The 23,357-nt window shown below is 32.9% G+C and overlaps 2 protein-coding genes across 4 annotated transcripts; one reads left to right on the plus strand and one right to left on the minus strand.

Annotated features, from left to right (window-relative positions):
* Window positions 1-1,494: 1,494 nt before the first annotated feature.
* Window positions 1,495-17,147, minus strand: LOC139809597 (fatty acid synthase-like). Of its 3 annotated transcripts, none has more exons than XM_071772586.1 (20): window positions 16,770-17,147; window positions 16,479-16,646; window positions 15,883-16,130; window positions 15,420-15,651; window positions 13,707-14,125; window positions 13,249-13,542; window positions 12,693-12,900; window positions 11,236-11,396; window positions 10,734-11,051; window positions 10,130-10,623; window positions 9,421-9,725; window positions 8,735-9,133; window positions 7,643-8,667; window positions 7,338-7,576; window positions 6,420-7,113; window positions 4,343-5,171; window positions 2,898-3,373; window positions 2,495-2,749; window positions 1,827-2,078; window positions 1,495-1,736 (listed from the first exon to the last, which is right to left on the minus strand). In XM_071772586.1, exons 2-20 carry the CDS (start codon window positions 16,639-16,641, stop codon window positions 1,608-1,610), a joined length of 7,140 nt encoding a protein of 2,379 aa, XP_071628687.1. In that variant the 5' UTR covers window positions 16,642-16,646; window positions 16,770-17,147; the 3' UTR covers window positions 1,495-1,607. The 3 variants fall into 3 exon arrangements, with proteins under 3 accessions (XP_071628687.1, XP_071628686.1, XP_071628688.1); XM_071772585.1 differs by having other exon boundaries at window positions 16,479-16,672; XM_071772587.1 differs by lacking the exon at window positions 16,479-16,646 and having other exon boundaries at window positions 16,862-16,876.
* Window positions 17,148-19,798: 2,651 nt separating this feature from the next.
* Window positions 19,799-20,602, plus strand: LOC139809421 (uncharacterized). Its single transcript, XM_071772299.1, has one exon. The coding sequence runs from the start codon at window positions 19,799-19,801 to the stop codon at window positions 20,600-20,602; it is 804 nt and encodes a 267-aa protein (XP_071628400.1).
* The last annotated feature ends 2,755 nt before the right edge of the window (window positions 20,603-23,357 follow it).

Below are 23,357 nucleotides of genomic sequence, written 5' to 3' on the forward strand. Positions count from 1 at the left end.
AAAATAATAAAATTGTATAAGAAATTTTATGAATTAAATACATATAATATGAATTAAATTTTTTATATATTGTAATTATGTGAAATTATGTGAAATATATATTGAAAAGACAGTACTTACCATTTGTACTTTCGCGATTTCTCTCACAATCAGTATGAAACGGTGGTTTCGTTGGCTCCTGCCTCTTTTCAGAGGACAATACGGCCAGTATTTGCCACTGTTTGTTATACAAAGTCTGGAATGAAATCGGCGACGATGGCGGGTAAAGTGTTTAAAAGCGTGGAATACCCTTATAGGGTAGAGAGCCTTTCAGACTATATTCGAAAACTTCACTCTGGCCTAGTTTATATTGATCACTTGATACGCGTATTAAATAGTAAATAACTAGTAAATTAGTTTGATTATTGGTTTGATACGCGTATCAAGAGATCGGTGTAAACTAGGTCATTCGAATACACACCAGCGTCGTTCTGGAGCCTTATTCTCGAATCGTTTTCATGAAACTCGCATGCGAAATTCAATGTTTTTCAAATAGAAAGTCGCACACGAAAATCATTAGGGCAGGCTCGAGAATACGGTCCCTGTCTTTGTTCAATTTTTAGTAACAAGATAAAGCGATGCGGTGTGCACTCGAATATAGTTTTTGAATGCAGCCCTAAAGGCTCTATCTATACACGCCGATAACGTCGCCGCCGATCATGTCACCATCGATCACGTTGCTGTCGATCACGTCGCCTATCACGTCGTCGTTGATTACATTATTCGTGGTTGTTGCGTTCCGCGTACGCGTTACCGGTTCCTACGCTTTGTTGACAAATACATTGTGGGATTAATAGCAGAGAAGAATTCTCTTTGTTGTTATTATTAATAGTATTTCGTCGTTGTTCGTGGCTCATAAGCTATTTCGCAAATAGCTTACAATCTCATCATATCTGTGAGTGAAGGTTATATTGTCGATATATTGCGATATCTCTGAGACAATATCTTCATTATACAAGTATGTGTAGAGAAAGGACATTTTGGATTGAATTTGATGATGGAAAAATTATAGAAAATAAACGATGGCCTACAGGTGCTAAAGGTATTTATATATTATTTTTGGAAAAAGTTGGTAAGAAATAATTTATACAAGCAACGTAATATACATGCATATTTTACATAAAAGCAATGTCCGGCAATGTGTATATATATATATTTACAACTTCAGACACATTTCTTTATAAGGTGTAATTTTTTTCTGTTAAGATTAAGATGCGTAACACTACAAAAAGGCGTGATATCCGTACAAAATTACCTTTTTAAAAAAAAAGGTAAAAAAATGCGCCAAGTACACGCATAGTAGTACATATGTATTATGTTGTTACCTCGAAAAAAACAAAGTGGTAGTATTATACCTCGAAATAACACCCTGTACATACTGTTTATACAATGCGTAATACTACAAAAAGGCGTGATATCAGTACAAAATTACCTTTTTTAAAAAAAAGGTAAAGAAAGGCGCCAAGTACACGCATAGTAGTGTATATGTTGTTACCTCGAAAAAAAAAACAGTGGTAGTATTATATATTATGTCACCACGTCCCAATAAAATATATATTTATATTTTATTATAGATTATCTTCTATCTTATTATCTTCTATCCATGTTTCATTAATAGCTGATGTAATTTTTTCGTTGTCCATCATTGTGATATGATTACCTTCCACATAATGAATTTGCACTTTACCTTCGGTAACCTGGAAATAAGTTTCTTGTTATAAAGCTTCTTATTTCTAAAATCATATAGTCTTATATTCCAAAAATATCTCTATGCAAATTAAATTTACCTTATGTAGACTATAATCCTCTTCAGTAAAAGAAGCAATTGGAGATGTGGGTTTTAGCAATGTTATAGGTGATTTAAGGCGAGGTAATGATGAAATATCGTAATCCTGTACAGCGACAATATGATTGTAAACTGTGAAATATATAAGCTTTTGATTTTCGATGGTCAATACATTTAAATCCTTCGGGAAGTAAGCATGAAATACTTTTAATTTTTCGTCCACTGTGTTACATTTATTCAGCTCTAACGCAAGCTGTAAATAAGAAAATTTTGTATGATTAATTATAATAAATATACCAAAATAACATCTGCGTTTTATCAATATAAATATGAAAGATTTATTGAATTTTTAAACCATGATAAAATCTGTTGTTATTCTTATTAATTCATTAAAATTTCTAAATCTTCTTCCATAATTATTAATACTCATTTATTGTGCTTTCTATCTAAAACTATTATTATTATTATTTGATCTTGACACACACATACAAAACGAAATGTAAAACAATATATTAATTACTATTTGAAGATTCAAATACAAATCTTTAAAGATATTCATGTTACAATGAGTCATTTTATGTGTGTTCTTATTTTATTTAAATTTATGTAGATTAAAATTACATAAATAGTTTTTATGATAAAAAATGTGTTTTTTTATTATTTACTAACCTTTTTCTGGTTAATTATAGAGTACATTTCCAATAAACGAAGTAATATCACATTTTGTAACTCATCTGGCGAAGTACAGTTCAAATATTGATTAGTCCAAAATTTCAGTTGATCGGGAGCTCCGTCTATTAATATTAACCGTCCTGAGAAATCTTTAGCTTCTAATAATCTTGCTAATTCAATGGCAATTAAGGATCCAAACGAATAACCCACTATTAGAAATTTCCTTTGATCTTTCATTTTCTTTAATACGTGCTAAGAAAATAAATATAAATGTATGTGTAAGCTATGGTATAATATGAAAGATTTGTACCTCTAATTGTTAAATATTACTTATATATATACTTATAAACTATTTAAAAATAATCACAATAAATATTTTAATTAAATTTAATTTCCTCACAGGCAGCAAATGAGCGGCTGATTTCATCACTGAATGACTTTCATCAGGAATATTAAGTACACCATGTTGCAAGCACGTTGCCGAAGATTTAATTCCTGATGCCATAGTTTCATATACGTTTGAACATCCTTCGATTCCTGGTAAGAGAAATATATTGCCTCGATCAACCTCTTTCTTGGTAATAAATTCTACAAGAATATCTGGAACAAAGTCTGCATCCTTCATTTTTTGAATCAGCATGTCAAAGCCTTCCAAATTACTTGGCTCAATTTTATTTGTATCGTGTATCTTTCCTTGTTCGGTTGTAATTGTCATTTGTCGAAGTTTAGCAAAATTTAGAGTTTTAATGTCTTGCGCTGTCAAGGAAATATCGAACTCTCTTTCCAACGTTTGCTTAATTTCAACTGCCATCATCGAATCCATACCTATTTCGACCAGTGGTACGTTTGGTGGTACTGTGCTTATGTTCTTTAATCCTATTTTGAAATAAAGTAAGAATTATTGTATAATAAAATCAATTTTATGTTATTCTAGTTAATCTTTTAAAATTGAATATACAACAAAAATTTTAATTAAGAATCAAATTATTACATTTCTTGGTAAATATGCATAAAAGGTCAGCACTCGCCGATTTTATCGCCACTTAAATATGTTGTAAGGGGCGGGAATCGTTCTGAGTAATTCTACGCAAAAAATAAGTGAGGGACGGCATATAGGTTTAGAAGAACTAGCAAATTGAAGTTTCACAATTTTATTACTTTTTTTTTTAGGTATTATAAAGTAACATATTAGTTCTAAGAGAAGTAATTTATTAATATGTGTGTATAGACAGTACACGTGTAGGCGGGGAGGGGCTACAACCTCTCCCCCGCAAGCAAGGGTGGATGGGGGTGGACCTTGGTTTGCGTGGAAAGTTTCTCACCCATACAACAATTGGGTTAAGTCAGACCTTTGATTACATTGAGGTTCACCTCACCCTATCCTGCTTATAGAATAAAACAAAGTCTATCATTGTACGATTCAGGTTTTCAACTTTCCATGCGAACCGAGGTCCACCCCCCACCTATCCCTGCATGTGGAGTAGCCTCTCCCCCGCCTACATATGTATACTGTCTATACACACATATCAGTAAATTACTTCCCTTAGCACTGACATAAACTGTTTTATATTTTTTAGTTACATTATTTGTTCTTAACTTTTTTAAATAAACAATGACCGCCGATTAAGTTATAAGGAAAAGTTATTCAAGATCACGCCCTTGACAACATATGTTAAGGTTATTAAAATCGGTGAGGTTGCCCTCTTTCTGTATAATTATCTTTTTTATGTGTGTATTTTTTAACAAATAATTGTAGAGAAATAACATTTTGATTTCACTTCTATTTCATGGCTATTATATGTATTTAGTATTTTTCTTTATTTAGCTTTGCATAAAACTGCTTACCCATTATATGAGCAACTATTTCATAAATATTCATTGATCCGCCAATTTTTGCTTTTTCAGCAACAACCATACTGCTTACAACAGGTCGATCTTGTAACAGAAATAATTCTAATGTCTTCAAACAGGAAGATATTCGTTGTTGCAATGTACCTCCAATAACCAATTCCTTATTTTCTTCTTGCATATCTGCCACGAGTCCGACATCACCAACAGCACCCCATTGTATCGCTAAACCGTGTAATCCTTTTTCCATCCTTTTCTCACAAATTCTCTCCATTACGGAATTAGCCATCCCATAATTTGTCTGACCTGCGTTTCCTCTTCCACACGACACGGAGGAAAAAACGACAAAATGTCGAAGTTGCAGACAGATCTTCCTCGACAATTCGTCCATTTTTTTTGTCATCCATGCTTTTGATTTGAATGAATCCTCGAACGTTTTAGGTGATTGATTTTGAAATATACAATCTTTTAAAACAACTGCAAGATTAAATATGGCATCCACTGGTGCTCTTTCTTCAGCGAATTTTAATAGGGATTCACAATCTTCATGTTTCAAATTATCATCGACTGTAACAATCTGTACATCCACACCGTAAGATCGCCATAGTTTTACTCTTGATTGCTGATAACCTGTTCTGATCCCGGTTCGTGATGTTAATACCAAATTTTTTGCACCTCGAAGAGTCAACCAATCAGCTAGCTCTAAACCAAATCCGCCCAGTCCACCCAAAATAACGTAGCATTTATGCTCCAAACAATAATATCGTGGATGAGCGAGTAGTGGAGCATTCAAAGGCTCTTCCTCTTTGTGAACTCTGATAATTATCTGCGAATAAGCAATTAAGAGAAACAATCGTTTTTTCTATAAAGTAATAAATTATAAATAACAAAGATTTCATATTTTATTTTATTATTGATATTGTTTCGCATTTTATCATTAATTTTATTATTAATTTTAATTAATTAATAATTAACGTTATTTATTAATATAAATATAAAAAGTTTCTTGGTCAAATATAGAGGAAAGTCCCCCATTATGAGATAGGCTCCTAATATGCGACAGCGAGGTTTCTGCTAAACTAATAATGGGCTCTATCTGTTGGTTCCACCATGAACTTATTGCCTTTGGGGTAAAACCTATTTAGTGAAAAATTCATTGTTTGATCGTGCGTGTAGTCGTTGCAGAGAAAGAAATTGTGAAATTGGATGTTGTCAAGTGTCATGGATATGAGTCTTTAAACCTTGTTTATTATATAATTAATAAATATTTGGCAATAAGTTCTGCATGCAGCGATAGAGTAAGGTCGTATTAATAGGAAAATACGGGATATGTTGAGTTGCTCAATTGTAGAGATTAGATTTGGTGATCGTGAAACCGCAAGGCGTGGTGCTCGTATAACATGAGATACTCAGGGAGGTACTCCTGGGTTGCTGGAGTATGAAAGTTATTGTATAGTAATAAAAGAAGAGAAAATACTATATTAACGTTAAGGAAAGGTTTATATGAATTTATAAGACTGTGCTGACCTTGATTTGAGAGGGAAGGGTGGAGGGGGAAGATTAGGTACAATATTGAGTATAAGTGGGTTTACGATTGTCGCAAATATGCTTCTGCATCACATGTGTATTTGAGAAACATTAAATAAAGGTTTTTAATAGTAATATACTGATCTATTTTGCACTTTATTAGCGATTTCCCGGGGTCTCTCATATTAGGAGCACACTTTTGCGATTTTGCCGAAAACTCATTTTTTACATTTTTTTTTAATTTTCAGCAAAATTAATATTTAAATTAAATTTTACATTTCAGCATCTTAAAGCTTATTAAATTCCCTCCAAAATAACCTACTATATTTTTCAATTCTGCCCATAGACTTCCGGCAATCACATCGCGCACAAAATAGATATGATATCTCATAATCGGGTACTTTCCTCTAATTATTTAAATAAACCTACATTTATTACTATCTTTATAGCATTAATTAGAAACAAAAAATTGTTTCTAATTTGATATGATAAAATATTCTGTATCATATAATAACATATTTCTGTGTATATTAAGAAATAATTGTACCTTGCCAATATGTTTTCCAGCGGCCATATATCTAAAGGCAGCTTCTATTTCATTTCTTTCAAAGACTCTTCTGCATAGTGGTTTAATAGCACCGTCTTTTAAACCTTCTGTTATTGTTTTCCACAACCTTGACTTTTGTTCTGCGTTTGAATAGAATAATTTGTCTAATAAAATCCCATAAAAGCTGATATTTTTAGAAAAGATAGATATATCCAAAGAATTATTGGAAAACATATCAAATTTTCCAATTTCTAGAAAACGGCCACCATTTGCTAAACAGCGAACAGATGCTTGTAATTTCTCTTCGGCTAAGGAATTCAATACGATATCCACCCCACAACCTTTTGTACGCTGCATAATCATTTGTTCAAAGCTTGTATCTCGAGAGTTTCCGATATTATCTTCGGGAATGGAGGGAAACGTTTCTCTTATAAACTGTCGTTTCTCGACAGTTCCAACTGTCGTAAACACTTCGCAACCTTCGTGAAGCGCAAGATGGATTGCAGCTTGACCAATGCCTCCAGTACCAGAATGGATTAAGATTTTGTCTCCTTTTTTCATTTTACCCCTCATGTATAAAGCATAGTAACACGTGCTGTACACACACGGAATCGTTGCTGCGTCTTCCATTGTCCACTTGTCAGGTATAATCCAACTGAGATATTTATCGGCCACAAGAATGTTCGTCATTCCTCTATGCATAAAAATTTTGAAAATGTATTTATTTATCTAAACGTTACTTTAAAATAACGTATATCTTGCATATTTTTAATTTAATATTAAATTTATGTTATGTTAATTAAATTAAAACATTATTAATACTAATTAATAATACTCATATAAAATAGAAATTAATACTGTCAATTGCAAAAAGTTCTTTCTATCGCATATGTATTTTAATAATACTCTATATTTTACCCGTGTGAACATAATCCCATTATCCTCTGCTTATGCGTATCGAAACCAACAAATTCTAAGCCAATGAAACAGTCGTTACCGCGTTCAAACGGTGCGATAGTTTCAGCATTAAGTCTGCCAGTAGCTACCATTATGTCTCTAAAATTAATAGACGTATAAATTACATTAACGACATTTTCATGGTTAATGCGAGATATTCTGCTCTGTGCCCAGCAGAGAGTACTCATATCTCCTTGTACCTGTTATAAGTAAACATTAATTAATATTATTTATTATAAAATTTGTAATAGAACATCTTAACATACCATCTGCGTAACGTAAGCCCTCTGAACAAGTTTTGATTCTAACGATGGTAATGGTAAATGCCTGTATGAACCCCAAACGTTACCGGAACGTATAACGTTGATGGGTAGGTCCAACTGTAGCTGCTTCGTGTACAATGGTTCTTGCAAAGAAAATGTAGGCGCTTTGTCATCTTGAATAAATACGCTTTTAATTATTTCGCCGCCTGGTTCTTTTCGCAAACAATTAATAAAACCGAGTAGCCCGCATTCGAAGTCTTCTTCCGAGACGAGAATTATCTCCGTATCTATACCAGTCTCGTTTTGCACATTCATGATTGATTTCAGTTCATCTACCCATGAAAATTCGTAATTGTTCACATGTACAATCCGCTGGTTTCTCGCAATATTTTGCATTTTTCTTAATAACAAAAGCTTCTTGTCATTTATTTGTTTTTCCAGTATGATATCCAACTCATACATTTTCAGGCATGAATAATCGTAGACCGCACCGGATTTCTCCAAAGTCATTAAAAAACCCTGTGGCATTAACAGAGACAGCAACTGTTTATATAATTTTTTGCTATTTTTTGTCAAAATATCGAAACCAAGGATTATCAAACAATTCTCGTCCTTCGACAACTTAGTAGTTTCCGTTCTAGAAACGTTTTCGGGCAAAGAAATATTTGGGAATTTCTCGTGGGTCGTCACGAGTTTAGTGTAATGTCGAATCTGCGGTAAATCATTTAAGATTTCACTAACAAGTGGATAATTTAAATCTTCAGGTGCCACTTTGTCACTATCATCGACAAATTCAATAATTTTAACATTTATCATATTGCAACATTCGAGTGCAATGTGCATCGACATTCTTATTGTATCTTGCAACGACATAGTACCTAAATCACGATGAGCAACAAATTTGTATTCTTCAAGAACGGTATTAACTACTTTTTGTCGGCGAGATATAGGTGTAGCCACAGTGCCACAAATTTCTATTCCTCCAGATATTATAGCGTCTAAAGACTTGTAACGACGAACAGAGAATTCTGCAACGTAGCAAATGAAATTTATTTGTCAGGCAATTGGCCACATTGTATCACTTATTTTACTTACGTCTATCTTCAATTGGATAATCCTGAACTATCTGTGTGTGATATTTCGGATCGATAGTCAGTTTGCGAATTCTTGTTGGAACATAAAGGCTTCTTAAATTCTGTCCCAATATCATCATCTGTAACATACTGTCCATAAATGCCACCCAATTAGATGTCCATGCGATATGACCGTTTGATCCAGTAACCGATGCGCTTTTTAATCCACGAAATGCGCCGGCATATTGATAACCGCGAAGTCTTAATTCCTTATAGATGTCTTTTGTATTCATTTCTTCCTCATCATCGATACATTCAGCAAGATTAGCTGATATTTTTTCATTTTCAATATTGGTTGGAATTCGTACTGTTCCAGTAACAATAGCATTATTTCCTTCGATTATTTCAAACCTATTGCTACCTAGATATAGGTGTAAATTTATTAAACGTAATATAATTTTATAAGAAATCAAAATTAATATAAATATGTCAATATGGAGCTGGACTTTACAAAAGCAGTTGACTTGTGAAAAGAAAGAAAATTCCGTATTAAGATTAGTTATTCTCATATATTTTCTTTGTATATATTTTTTACATTTTGATTATGGTATATATTGCGCCATAAAAGCGGCATATAAGCTTTAAAATCTAATTAAAAAATAAAAAACTCACGCTAGAGAAAATTAATTGTTTACGTAATAATATTACCTTCTTGGATCGAGAGAGTTAATTCGATCTCATTTTGTTGTGATAGCACTGTAGCACGAATAAAATTAACGTCTTCAAATACAACTGATGTATTGATATATTCTTGGTTTTTTAATAACGCGATCATTTCCCAGATATAAAAAAGATATCCCATAGCAGGAAATAAATTTTTTTCATTAACGACATGGCCCGTAAAATACGCAAATTCTTCAGCAGTTGTAATAATACTGACAACTGTTTCCCTTTTGTCAATTATTTTTTTTGGACAAAATTGCACTACAAGGAAGTTCTCTGAATGATCCCATCTGAAAACGTCATTAGAAATTATTATATAATCTTCGTGTAAACGAATTAATTGTGAAAATTACTTAATTCAAGATTTGATGCAAAATTGAAGCACAGATTCTAAAATATCACAGTTATCTGCTCCTTTTGTAATAGGCATAAAAGGATTAACATATGTATAAGAATACATTTATCTTTGAGATAAGTAAGGTGATAGAATGTCTTCAAAATAAAGAGATGTGATTTTGAAATTAGATGATAAAACTAACCAAGTTCGAAAAAGAGTTCAAAGTTTTAATTCGATATTATATTGAACATGATGTTCTCTTCTGACTATATATTTCACCTAAATATTTCAAAATTTATGAAAGTGTTTGTTTTTCAATAATTTATCCATTTGTGTCTAAGCGAAAAATATGCATACCTTATGAGAGGAGAAATTATTGGGGTACCGCGGCTTACAGGAAATTCCACTGTCGGATAGAGATTTGCAATCTGTGGCTGCAATCCTGCGTTATAAAGTTTTCCGATTGATTCTAAAAATATCTCATTATTATGATCCTCGGTTCGTTCATATAGCGCTACGTTTGTTACTGTAGAGTATAAATAATTGTTTAAAATGTGTTGAAGAATATTCTGAGGAGATATTTCAATCGTCACTGTATCTTTTGGAACTGAACGTATCGTCTTTGCAAATAACACCGGAGACATCAAGTAATTTGTATAATGTTTTGAACATAAAGGTATAGTATTGGAGTACTCGTGAGAGGATGTTGTCAGCCACTTTGAGCTATAAAACTTTTTTTGTGGTAATGTTCGGTTCAAGTATTCTTCAGACTTAGCTACAGCAGGTTTGATGTAACGACTATGGAAAGGTATATAACCACAAGAAATTTCTTTTATAGATATACTATTCGCCTAAAAGAATGAATAAAATCATAAGTATTATTAATTGCTTGTTTTAACAAAACAATTAAAGAAACTAGATAGAAGAAAAGATTATATTGTTTATAACCATTAATATATACCTGCAATTTGGTGAGGAATGTTTTTATAGAATTCGTTGGTCCGCTTACAATAAAATTAGAAGAAGTATTGTAACAAGCTATATCGATATCCGAAGGACACATAACTTTTAAGGTTTCAAGGTCGAGGTTAATTTCAGCCATGGAGCCATTAATTATTTTCGACCCGTGAAGGGCTAAACCGATGAAATATGCCGACAGAATCGTTTCTTCGGCCGTTAAACATCCATCGGCATATCCACAGATTAGTTCACCAATGGAGTGACCGATTATAAAATCGGGGACTACACCAATAGATGTTAAAAGATCTACTAATCCAATCTGCGATACATATAGAAAAAATAGCTTCCCATTTGTTTTAAATAAAGATTAGAATTATGAAGTAATTATGAAATAATTTTTTTAAAATTATGTTTATAATATATGATATATATATATAGTATATATATAGTAGTATATATATAGTATAATTTATGAAGGCCAAACAAAGAGTTTTTTTTCTTACCTGTAGTCCAATAAGACTCAATAAAAAATTAATGATATTATCAAAAATATTTTTATTATCACTTGTTAAAATATTTGTAAGTAGTATGCCATAAGGTTTTAAAATGGTATCGCATTTCTGGATGGCCTTGGCAAACACTGGGAATTTTATTAGAGCGCGACCTATTAAAATTTTAATACAGTCTCTAAATTTCAATATACAGATATGTACATGCATCTGCGTATTTAGATGATAATTAGATTTTTTAATTATCGGTAAGAGTACGTAAGAAACTCTAGCCTCTTCTCATATTGTAATATTTGTTGTAGGATAAAATTTAATTTTATTTGTTAACTGATAATAAATTACGTTCTTAATAAATAGTAACTAATAAATCAAACTTTTATGTATATATTATTGGTAGTCAGACAGAACGTCCAAAAAAAAATTTCCCACGACAGAACATCCCACGACATTATGTCCAAAAAAATAATATCCCCGTGACAAAATTTCCTGCGACAGGACGTCCACGCGAAACCAGGAGCCACATGGGTTCATAACTTTCCACGCGTGGAAAGCCTACGCATGTACTTTGAAGGCATACTATGTGTGTAGTTTAACCATAGTGGAGCCCCCCGCAGGGGGGCGGAACCTACCACCTCCATGCATACGCTATCCACGCGAACCGAGGTTCACGCACACCCCCCCGTGCTTTCGGGGGAGGTGCGGTAGTCCCGAAATAGTTCACGCATACACTTTCCACGCGAACCGAGGTTCACGCACACCCCCCCCGTGCTTTCGGGGGAGGTGCGGTAGTCCCGAAATAGTTCACGCATACACTTTCCACGCGAACCGAGGTTCACGCACTAAATACTTTTAGTCATTTTGAGCAAAAACGCTTTAATTGAGCCTTATTTCATCGAAATCGGAGAGGAGTGAGCTTTCCTTCAGATTTACTAAAATAGGAAAAAAAAATAGTAGGGTGCATATTTTTCGGGCTCCCCCGATTGATTATCACTGTCGGAGTCACAACAAAGATTTTTACCAAGAAAACCGCAAGAAAATATCAAAATTCGGAAAAGGCCCTATTCTGAAGAATTACCTAAATTGGTAATGGTCATATATTAGTATGAACGCATGTACTAATGTAATACCGTAATAAAACCGACAATGACATAATTCATGTGCCGATTGTGTCGTGGGTGTTTTGTCGTGGGAAGTTTTGTCACGGGGATATTATTTTTTTGGACATATTGTCGCGGGATGTTCTGTCGTGGGATATTTTTTTTTGGACGTTCTGTCATGGATCCATATATTATTATAAGTTTGATAACATACTAGATAAGAATATGTTATGATCATGATTGTAACTCTCTATATTTGTACGTTCTGATGTATACTTATGTATCCTATATAACTTAAAATTTTTCTTTGTTGAATGTACATTTAAAATATTTTATAATAATATATTTACTTACTCATCCCAAACCATTCAGATCCTAATCCAGAAAATATAAAACAAATCGGTCTTTTGATATATGCAGTATGTTTTATTTTATTAATTATATTATGAGATATTTTAGACCCAGTTATCATGTATCCTCTGTAAGGATGACTTTCTATATCATCATTATGAATATGATGTAACAGAGATATAAACTCAGTATCTATTGGTCGATTTCGCACCTGCATTCAGTAACAAAAATGTACATTTTATAATTCTTGGAATAATTTTACACAAAAAAGGACAATAATACTATCTTATTCTGCAGTGTTTTACTTTAGCAATTATTAAATGCATTATTATTACTTAATATATTAAATAAATATATATTTAATAAATTGACTTTTCTTTTTTGTACGAAATAATTTCGAAAGCGATTATGTACGCAAATATCTTTTTAGACACTATATATAAATACACGTGTGTATATTTAATTGTTATGTTTGTTATATTTATATGATAATACAAAAGACTAATGTCAAAAATTATTTCTGAAATAAATGAAATAAGCCATTATAATCTTTGCTTACATCATCTAAGATGATTTTAACTGCTTCTTCCGTACGTCCAGACACAGCTACAAGTCTAGGTAAGTCATCATTCAAAGCTGCATTGTTGATTTTTTGTTTAGGATTTGATTTTAATAATATGTGGCTATTAGCTCCTCCAAATCCAAAAGCATTGATACCTACATAACCACCTTCCCATTCTGTTGGTTCAGTGACGATCTTTATTCTTCCTTCGATAATAGCAGTTAACTCTTTTCGCGGACGCTTGAAGTGTATAGTAGGCGTAATTATACCAGTTTCCATCGCTAATAATACCTTTAAAAAATCACATTTTTTTAATAGCAGTAATTATAGTAATTATTTTACATAAATGTATTATATACATATGTATTATAATTGTAACAATATAAAAAAATATAAATTGCTATAATCACATTTTAAGCAAAGTCAGTGTTAAATCATTTTATTACAAATGTTACCTTTGCGATTTGACAAAGGCCACTGGCGGGTTCGGAATGCCCAATATTCGATTTTACCGAGCCCATCAATAAAGGAGTGTTTCTTTTAGCGCATAAAGTCTGGTCAATAGACGTAACTTCTATGGGATCACCGACAAGAGTACCAGTTGCATGAGCCTCCATGTAAGATAACTCATTGGGTGAGATCTCACATTCCTTATAAAATTCGTCCAACAATATTTTTTGCTTTTCGACCGATGGAAAGGTAATACCTTCTTCTTTAAAACCATCGCAATTTATTTTACCGTGTACGATGGTTGCATATATTCTTCTTGCATTTTTTGCCTTTTGCAGGTATACTACCGCGATCGTCTCGCCACGCATATATCCGGCGCCTTCCTCGTCAAAGGGTTTACAGTAACCATCAGAAGATAGAACTCCTAGAAGGAAATTAATTCATGTTATTAAATAAAGTTCTTCAAGCTTCGATTCAATCTCTAAATGTAAGGATAGAAAGGAAGCATGGGCTTATTGAACATTACAGACAAAGAGTGCAATTGTTTCACAGAGCACGTTATTGAATAAACAAAAACGTAAAATAATAACATAATCTTAATATAATTCACACACAACAAGAGTTTGTTGATTTCACAGGAGACAGTACAAAAAGAAATATTTGTGCTAATGCATCCGAACGAAATAATGTAATTGTTCTATACTGTTCGAGAATATTTAATAGAGTTACATCAATCACGCATATAGCTTGTCGTACAATTTGATTTGGTCTACCGGTTAAATATCTTTATTTTGATAATATTTTGTGTTTTGTTTCATTTTCTTTGTTTAAACTTCTTGCTTTATTGGTATATATCTAATTGTTCACATCTTCAAAAATTTCTTACGAAAATGCTTTCAAGAATATTATATACATGCTCTTCTTAAGGAACTTGTAGGAGTAATAGTGAAGTGCTTTACGGTTATGTTGTTCAAAAATGTATGGTGCAGAACTTGAAATGTGCTCGATGAACAAAAATGTTGTAATTTTTTATCGCGATAAAAAATATATATCAAGGTCACACCTGAGTGGTCACCATCCCAATAATAATTTTCAAATGTTTGCCAAACATAACTGACATAGCTTAAAACCTTTCTACTGCACGGATCTTCATGAGAAGGACTCAAACGAGAGATCCTGGGTGGAGGAACACTGATTATAAAGCTTATCTTAAAAATATTGGGCCCTGAATTTTTGTGGGGCAGTCGCCACCCAGTGTGGTCTCAAAGGATTAACAGTTAAAGAACTGACATTACAACACAATACTAATATAGCATAAATAAAGGCATATAACAGAGTGATTGCGAGCAAATAATATCTTCATTCCAATCAAAAATAGAAAATCCATACGAATAAACCGGGCTAACTAAGAACCAGCGCGGTAAATGATTCGCGAAAGTTTTATTTATATTTTTATTTTACATATTTTAGCCCGGTTTATTCGTATGGATTTTCCATTGGAACCTATACTTCGAAATTCAAAAATAGAAATTTTTTCTGACTTCTGCGGCATAAATCCCCGCGCGGCGTAAATACCGGAGTTACCCTGATAAAGTTTCTTTTGTTGAAATCAAATCCACTCGGACTTTTCATTATCTTCAAACGGACAAATAAAACCTTAATAATTAATAATTTTTATGACGTAACATACAATATAATAAGATATAATAAATACATACCTAGATTGCAAAATTGCATTTGGACGAAAGGACTGAGACATAAACTGGCGGAAGCGATAATGGCAGCATCGCAATTTCCGGATCGAATCTGCTCGTAAGCTTTCACTATAGCAGAGATACTTGAACTACATGCAGTATCAATATTATGCGATTGTCCAGTAATGCCCAACCAGTAAGAAATTGTATTTGCCACGAAAGAAACGTTGCATCCAGTCATAGGTAATCTAGCTAACTAATCACAATACATGTTTGTAAATATATTTGAAGTATTGAAATATATAAATAACAAGTCAAATTTATTTGTAAAATTATTAAAAACTGTTGTATAATTTTTCTAAACTTTACATACTAAGGAAACAGATTTCCATATTTGCGATAAAAATTTTACACATATAATTATCATTTCTTTAAATAAATTTCTATTAATTGTGTTTTATATAATAATTAAATATATCACACACACCTCAGAACTTTTAAAAGAAAAATATGCTCGAGTCTCTGACTGAGAAATTGCTGTAAGAACACTCGTTTTTGTTCCCCGTAATTCTTTTGGGTTTACACCCGCATCGATAATTGCTTCATAAGTATGCTCGAGTAACATTCTAGTCATAGGGTCCATTATATGAGCTTCTGTTGTGGGTATGTTGAAAAATTCTGAATCGAATTTCTCGATATTGTTGACTTTACCAATTTGATGGGGTATATTATAAGCTATATAAGAAATAAATATGTTAAAAAGTAACAAGTAAAAGGAGGCTTTGACAGTACAATGCGGTTGACAAAGCGTACGTTAGCGTAAGTTAACGTTATAATAACTAATATATAATTATACATCGGAAATTTCGGCTTTGTTTTGAATAGTCAGATTTTCAGCGGTGACAACTGAATCAAAATAATCTCTTTCTACGAAGGCTCTTAGCCTATCCCTATAATATCATAGTTTATAATATAATCGAAATAGAAATGACAGTCAGAACTTTAACGACAAGAGAAGTAAATTAAATCACCCATCAGTCCATAAAATGCGAAAATGAGGTCATATAAAAAAGAAATTATTACAGTTATTCCACCGCCCATGATCGCTCGAACCAAGATCCGCCTTGTTAAAAAGATTTTCTTGAAATTCTTTTAAATTGTCGCTATTAGGAAATCGGCCAGCAATACCAGAGATTACGATTTCTTCTTCAGCATCGACGCTGATATATAAGTTCGGTCGATTCATAGTATCTTTATTTTTTCGAAACAGACAAATTCTACAACAAATGTCATTATTTATTTTTTGAGAAAACAGACATAAATGTAAAATAAAAAAAAAATAATTAAATACAATTTAATATTACATATACGTACCAATAGGAAGTGGAAGCACCGTGGCAAGTGAAACACTCAAGAGCAGTGAAGTCGACGTTTTTTTTTATATTTTTTTTTAGCTTGCTTCTTACCCTCTAATTTGGAGGGGTGTCCTGACTCCTGCTTCTCTGAAGACACCGCGCCTGGCACGCCGTCCAGGCCTCCGTCCTCCCAACAGCACCGGAGTTCGCTTACGCTGGCACAACTCGCACAAAGCTCAGAAAACGCTGAGTTACAAAAAGCTTGGCTATGCGAGACTGACAATGAGTATGCTCCACCGTGGCGATATGTGACCGAGTGAAGTCAAAACTAAATCTCCTCTATTTATAGTTTCTGTGTTACATGTGTATTCTATTTCTAATACATACATGATAATGATGAAGCTGATTAAAATTGTAAATATTTGAATAGCTGACGCTTCCGTTACGATATATTTACCACACAATCGTGGGAATTATTGAGGAGTTTGCTAATACGTAGTAACAAAATGAATTCTGAAAGAGAATATCAAAAAATTACTATGTGTTATCATTTTATGTTTGTGAGTATTATTATTGTGTTTTAGATATGTTGTGAAATAATTTAATTAAAAAAGTAAAACAATCGTTATTTTAATATCTAATATGTAAGATATAATTATTATTTATATTATTATACAATATATCTTCACGTAAGTATATGAACTAATATTGTTAGAATTTATTATAACATTCTAAGTTTATTGAAAGAAAATGTTTTCTTTATTATATTTCACATAAATTATTTTCAATTTAAATAGAGATATACAAGCTAGAATATATGCTGGCAAGCGTAAATCTACTTATTGTACAAAACGCATACACGCATGCATATTGATTTGCCCTAATTTAGATATTTTATTCGGATTCTTTTCACTAATTGAATATTCAATATATTAACTCATAAGTTGTAGCCTAAATGGAATAAACTAAACTTTAAAACTAATTCGAAGGTACGAAGTTACGAATATATGTTTTTTATTCTCGCGTTCTCTGAACTCTGGTAAGTGTGTGATTTTACTTCTCTTTGTCCTGACTGTTATTTCTGTTTCGAGCATATCACAAACTATGATTATAATATTAATAAAGTTTTACTTAAATTTTTTCGTGGGAAGTTTCACTGCTGATTATTCTTTGATTTTGACTGTTAATGGATCGCTGAAGACGACTCAAAACAGAACCGAAACATCCGAGGTATTATAATTATGTATCTTATTAGTTATTAAAGGTTGATATAACGTTAACTTACGCACTGTTGACCGTGTCTCAAATCTTTTTACTTGCTACTTGTTAAGGGGGGAAACCACTGTGACGGCCGGAAAAAAATGTTATTTTCATGAATTTTTTTCACGAGAAATAATAAATTTAATCAAATTGGTTTGTTATTTCTTTAAAGTACATATATTAAATATATTGTAAAAAAAAATCATTAAAAAATATTAATATTTGCGCCTTCAGCGTGTGGTGCCGTGTACCTCCGCAAAAAAGCTGGGCGGTCGCATATCTCGGTCAATTTTTATCCGAATGACTTGAAATTTGAACAAGTAAACGAAAAAAAACCATTAACTAACTACGTCAATGCATAATTTTGTTTTTCGCGGAAATGGTCGGTCTGACCTCCATACATTGACCTCCATACATTGACCTCCATACATTGACCCGGTAAACTGCATAGATAAACTACACCAGGTTCGTCTAAAAGTTTAAAACCTGATGTATCACGCCATGATATACCATGGCGTGTATAATTTCCACGAGGTACTCCTACGAGTAACCTATTAAAAAAGAATACACATTTCAAATTGGTTTTACAAACAACAAATAACAGACATAGATAAATATAGCGACAGTAGTAAAATAACAATAGAAAATTTGAAAAATGCCACAACAAAATAATGTGAAAAAAAGCTAAAGAATACAGTAAATGTAAAAATACTAAAAGAAGAAAAAACGCAAGAAGAAAATAAAAGATATTGACGATTAGCTCAGCAAATTAAAAATCAAATATAAAGACACAGCAGCCCAGGTAGAACATAAAATTCATAATAACGTCTTGTTGAATATAAAGTCATGATGATGTCATTATAAGTTTTATGTTCTACCCTTATGAGCTAAGCTAAATTTTAATGCTTAAACTTATTATAATATTAATTTAAATTTATTTACGGAGAACAATATCCAATGTTAAACATTGGTAGTTTTTAATGATTTATCGACATTTTATTTTGTTTATTTTGACGCTGATGATGATCTAGAGAGATAGAATAAAAAGGGACAACCAGGGACAACGAGACATAAAGGGTGCGTTCCACTTAACGCTTACAAGACTCTTAGAATTATTTCATCCTTGTTTGTCAAATGTTAACCAAGGACGAATGATCCTTATATATGAGCGTTGTGAGCGTTAAGTGGAACGCACTCAAAGCCAATTAATGTACACGTACCTGTATCACCTGCTGTATTTCTATGAAATTGATTCCCTGCGTAAAGGCTATGGAAAGCCACATAGCTTTTAACGACACTAGCCGATAAAATACTACAACGCGAGACTTATAACTTATAGCTATATATACGCGACTTACTACCCAAACAGCACACAATATTTATAAAATATGTACAAATTGAACAGATAATAAATATTTATTATAAATATTATAAAAATGTTTATTGTAAATATTATGGTACATATATTATTAAATATTTATTAAATCATTATGATAAAGATTTTGTAAAATATTGTTACTTTCTTTACGAAATGTTTAGGAAAGGTTTTTGGAAAGGTAACAAGAATATGTCTTTCTTTTTCTCTATCATATCGTTTATTTCAAAAATTTCTGAGACGATAGCCAAATCTGTCAAGAACAGATTTTGAAGCTGCTACAAATTTTAATAACAGAATTTGTTAACAGAATATAATTCCGTCATTAAAAGTACGGAATCGCCGAATAATTCAACGCTTGTTACTCTGCCATTTTCTTACTTTCACGAGTGAGTGCTACGAGAATCAGAACCATGGCGGTGGAACCTACCTTTGGTGTTGTGCCGAGTACATTCAATATTGAACAATTTGATCCGACCGCATCATCGTGGAGCCGTTGGTTACAACGCTTCAAAGGCGCTTTAAGTGTCTTTAAAGTAGCCGAAGGAAGCAAAGTTGCGTATTTTCTACATTATATCGGGGCATCGTCTTTCGATATGCTCTGTAATCGTCTGGATCCAGCCAACCCTTACGAACAAGGCTATGCCGAGCTCACCGCATTGCTCCAGAAATTTTATGAGCCGGCATCTCTTGAAATTGTGGAAAACTTCCGTTTCCACCAAAGAAGACAGGAAGACGGTGAAACTATCCAGCAATTCATTGCAGCTTTACACAAACTGAGTATAAACTGCAAGATGGGCACGTACTTAAAAACAGCGCTGAGGAATCAGTTAGTTTTCGGCGTTGCTAACAAACGGATCCAGTTAAGACTCCTTGAGGTTAAGGACCTTACTTTCGACAAAGCGTGTCAAATTGCTCAAACCATGGAACTATCCGAGAAGGGTGGCGTTCAACTTCAATCAAAGAAACCCCCGGAGGAGTGTCTGCAGATGGAAAAGAAAAAGGATAACAAGTTCAAGAGCCATCCGGGGAAGAAGAAGCAAAACTTCAAGATGGATAAGCGAAAACCGTTTACTAAAAATAATTCTTTGTACAAAAATGCGAACAACTCTAATATTATTTGTTACAGATGCGGCGATCAGCACCTTGCGTCAAAGTGCTTGTTGAATAAAGATATTAACTGCCATTCTTGCGGCTCTTCAGGGGCATCCTCGTAAAAAGAGTGATCTGAAAAGTCAAGGTTCTCATTTACTTGCTCTTGCATTGGAGCTTCTTCTCGCTCCTGTGTTGGAGTCGGTTCTCGTGTAGGTATACTCTCTCTTATACTCTCTCTCTTTCTCCTGTATTGGAGTCGGTTCTCGTGTAGATACTCTCTCTACTCTCTCTACTCTATCTCCCTTCTCCTCCAACGGTGGAGGACCAAAATCTAAATGATCTTGTTCGTCTCTAGGTGTAGATTCTCCAATTTTTCTAATCTGATTTATGTGACGTCTCCAAAGTCGTTCATCATCCAAAAGTATTAAGTAATGTAATTTTCCTAACTTTCTCTTAACTTTTCCGAAACGCCATTTTTTTGTACTTAAGTAGTCCCTACAAGCGACTCTTTGTCCTATATCTAAGCTTAGAACTAATTTATCGCTGTTAACATTGTAATATCTTTGTTTAACGGGTCTTAAGAAATCTAGGACGTGAACGAATTTGTCGGCTAAAGACTAATTTCGACGGCGATTTTTTAGTAATAACATGTGGAGATCTTCTGTAGTTTAGAAGAAATTTTTGTAAATTTAATTGTACTGATTCCTTATTTGTATTCATACGTAGCAAAGCATTTTTCATTGTTTGTATAAGTCTCTCAGCTTGCCCATTTGTAGCGGGATTGTAAGATGCTGTAAGTTTTAATTCGATGTTATTTAGTTTTAAGAACTTTTGAAATTCAGTTGAAATGAACGTACGATTATTGTCAGTAACTAAGTACTGTGGAATTCCGAACGTAGCAAAGATTTTCCTACATATTTGAATAGTTGATTTGGCAGTAATATTTTGCATTACATGTACTTCAGGCCATTTTGAAAAAGCGTCGACTAAAATGAAAAAGTAGTGACCTAAAAATGGACCTGCAAAGTCCGCATGAACTCTTTTAAAAGGGAAGTCTGCCGGTTCCCAAAAATGCTTTTCTACTAACCAAGGATTATTTCGAACAGAATTGCAATTTTTGCAGTTATTAGAAAGTGACTCTAAATCTCCATCGATTCCTGGCCACCAAACGTAATTTCTAGCTAAATTTTTCATCTTAACAACACCGAAATGACCCTCATGTAACTCTTTAAGTATTACCGGGCGTAACTTTTTTGGAATTACAACTCTATGTCCACGCATTAACACTCCGCTTTGTAAATTAAATTCGTGTTGTTCAATATTAAACCTATTTGCTTTAGGCAGCAATTTACCTGAAAGAATCGAATTCTTAATCTTAAGTAATTCAGAATCATTATCAGTTTCTTTGACTAGATTCAAAAAAGTAATTGGTAAATTCTCAATCACGTCTATTTCGAAAGCATCCGCAATATCAAAACCATGATTTGATTTTTCTGATATGGGTAGTCTAGATAGACCATCGGCATTACTGTGGGCTTTAGTTTGCCTATATTCATAATTTTATATCTAAAAGCTCTGAGAAATAAGGCATAATATTGCATATGTAATGCACTGCAGATTGGTAGACTTTTCATAGGATTGAAAATTTGCACTAACGGCCTGTGGTCCGTTATTAAAGTAAATTCATTTGCGTACAAGTATTGATAAAACTTTTTAATACCGAAGATTATAGCATATGCTTCTTTATCGATCTGTGAATACTTTTTTTGGGTATCAGATAAAGTTTGTGACGCGTACAAAATAACTTTTTCGGATCCGTCAGGATATCGGTGTGATAACACCGCTTTTACGCCATATGAACTGGCATCCGTAGCTAGAATAAGCGGCAAACTCGGATCGAAATGCACCAAATAGTTCCCACTTTTAAATTCCTTTTTAGCTGAGTTAAAAGCTTTCTCTTGAGCTGGATCCCACGAAAATACAGTATTCTTTTGCAATAGAGAATTTAAAGGGTGTAAGATTGCGCTTAAATTGCGTATGAACCGACCGTAGTAATTAATCATACCTAAGAAAGTACGTAATTCTGTAATATTACTAGGTCGTGGCATTTTATCGATAGCTTCCAGTTTTTTAGGTTGCTTATGAATTCCAAATTTATCAATTACATAACCGCAGTAATGTATGCTATCTTTAAAGAATTCACTTTTATCCCAATTAATGCGTAAGTTATATTTTGATAATCTATTTAAGACTTCTTTTAATCTGTCGTAATGCTCTTTTTCCGTAGAGCCTGAAACTTTAATATCTTCAAGAAAAACAGTTACACCTTGTATACCGTTTAAAATCTTCTCAATTTCTCTTTGCCAAATACTAGGCGCAGAAGCAACTCCGTATATAGAAGATGAGTACATTTGAAAAGTCCCATATGAGTGTTAATAGTAAGTAAGTGTTGGTGCTCGGAATGTACTCTTAATTGAAGATACGCGTTTTTCAAATCGATTTTAGAAAACTTAATCTCCCGTAGATCGGATCGATCACGTAAAAGGCCGAATTATCTAAACGATTATTTTTTGCCTTAAAAGCACTATTTACTGTTCATTACATTGCGAAATTCTTATTGTATATTACGCGTTTATATTTTGAGAACATTACAACTTGTACATTACCTTCTTAGGGGGGGAAGTGTTATGTTATACTGGTGTTATAATAGTTCATATTAAAACATGCGAGTAGAGCATAGCAACGACAAGAGAACAAGTGCGTGCGTTTCTCTAACAACTGTATCGATTGAATTTCTTGCATTAAAAAAAACAGTCTTGAGTTATCCTTGACATCGTGTACAATTCCTGATTGCGCATACATAACAGTAACGAAATG

The sequence above is a fragment of the Temnothorax longispinosus genome, chromosome 3, assembly GCF_030848805.1.
Source record: "Temnothorax longispinosus isolate EJ_2023e chromosome 3, Tlon_JGU_v1, whole genome shotgun sequence".
NCBI classification, from domain to species: domain Eukaryota; kingdom Metazoa; phylum Arthropoda; class Insecta; order Hymenoptera; family Formicidae; genus Temnothorax; species Temnothorax longispinosus.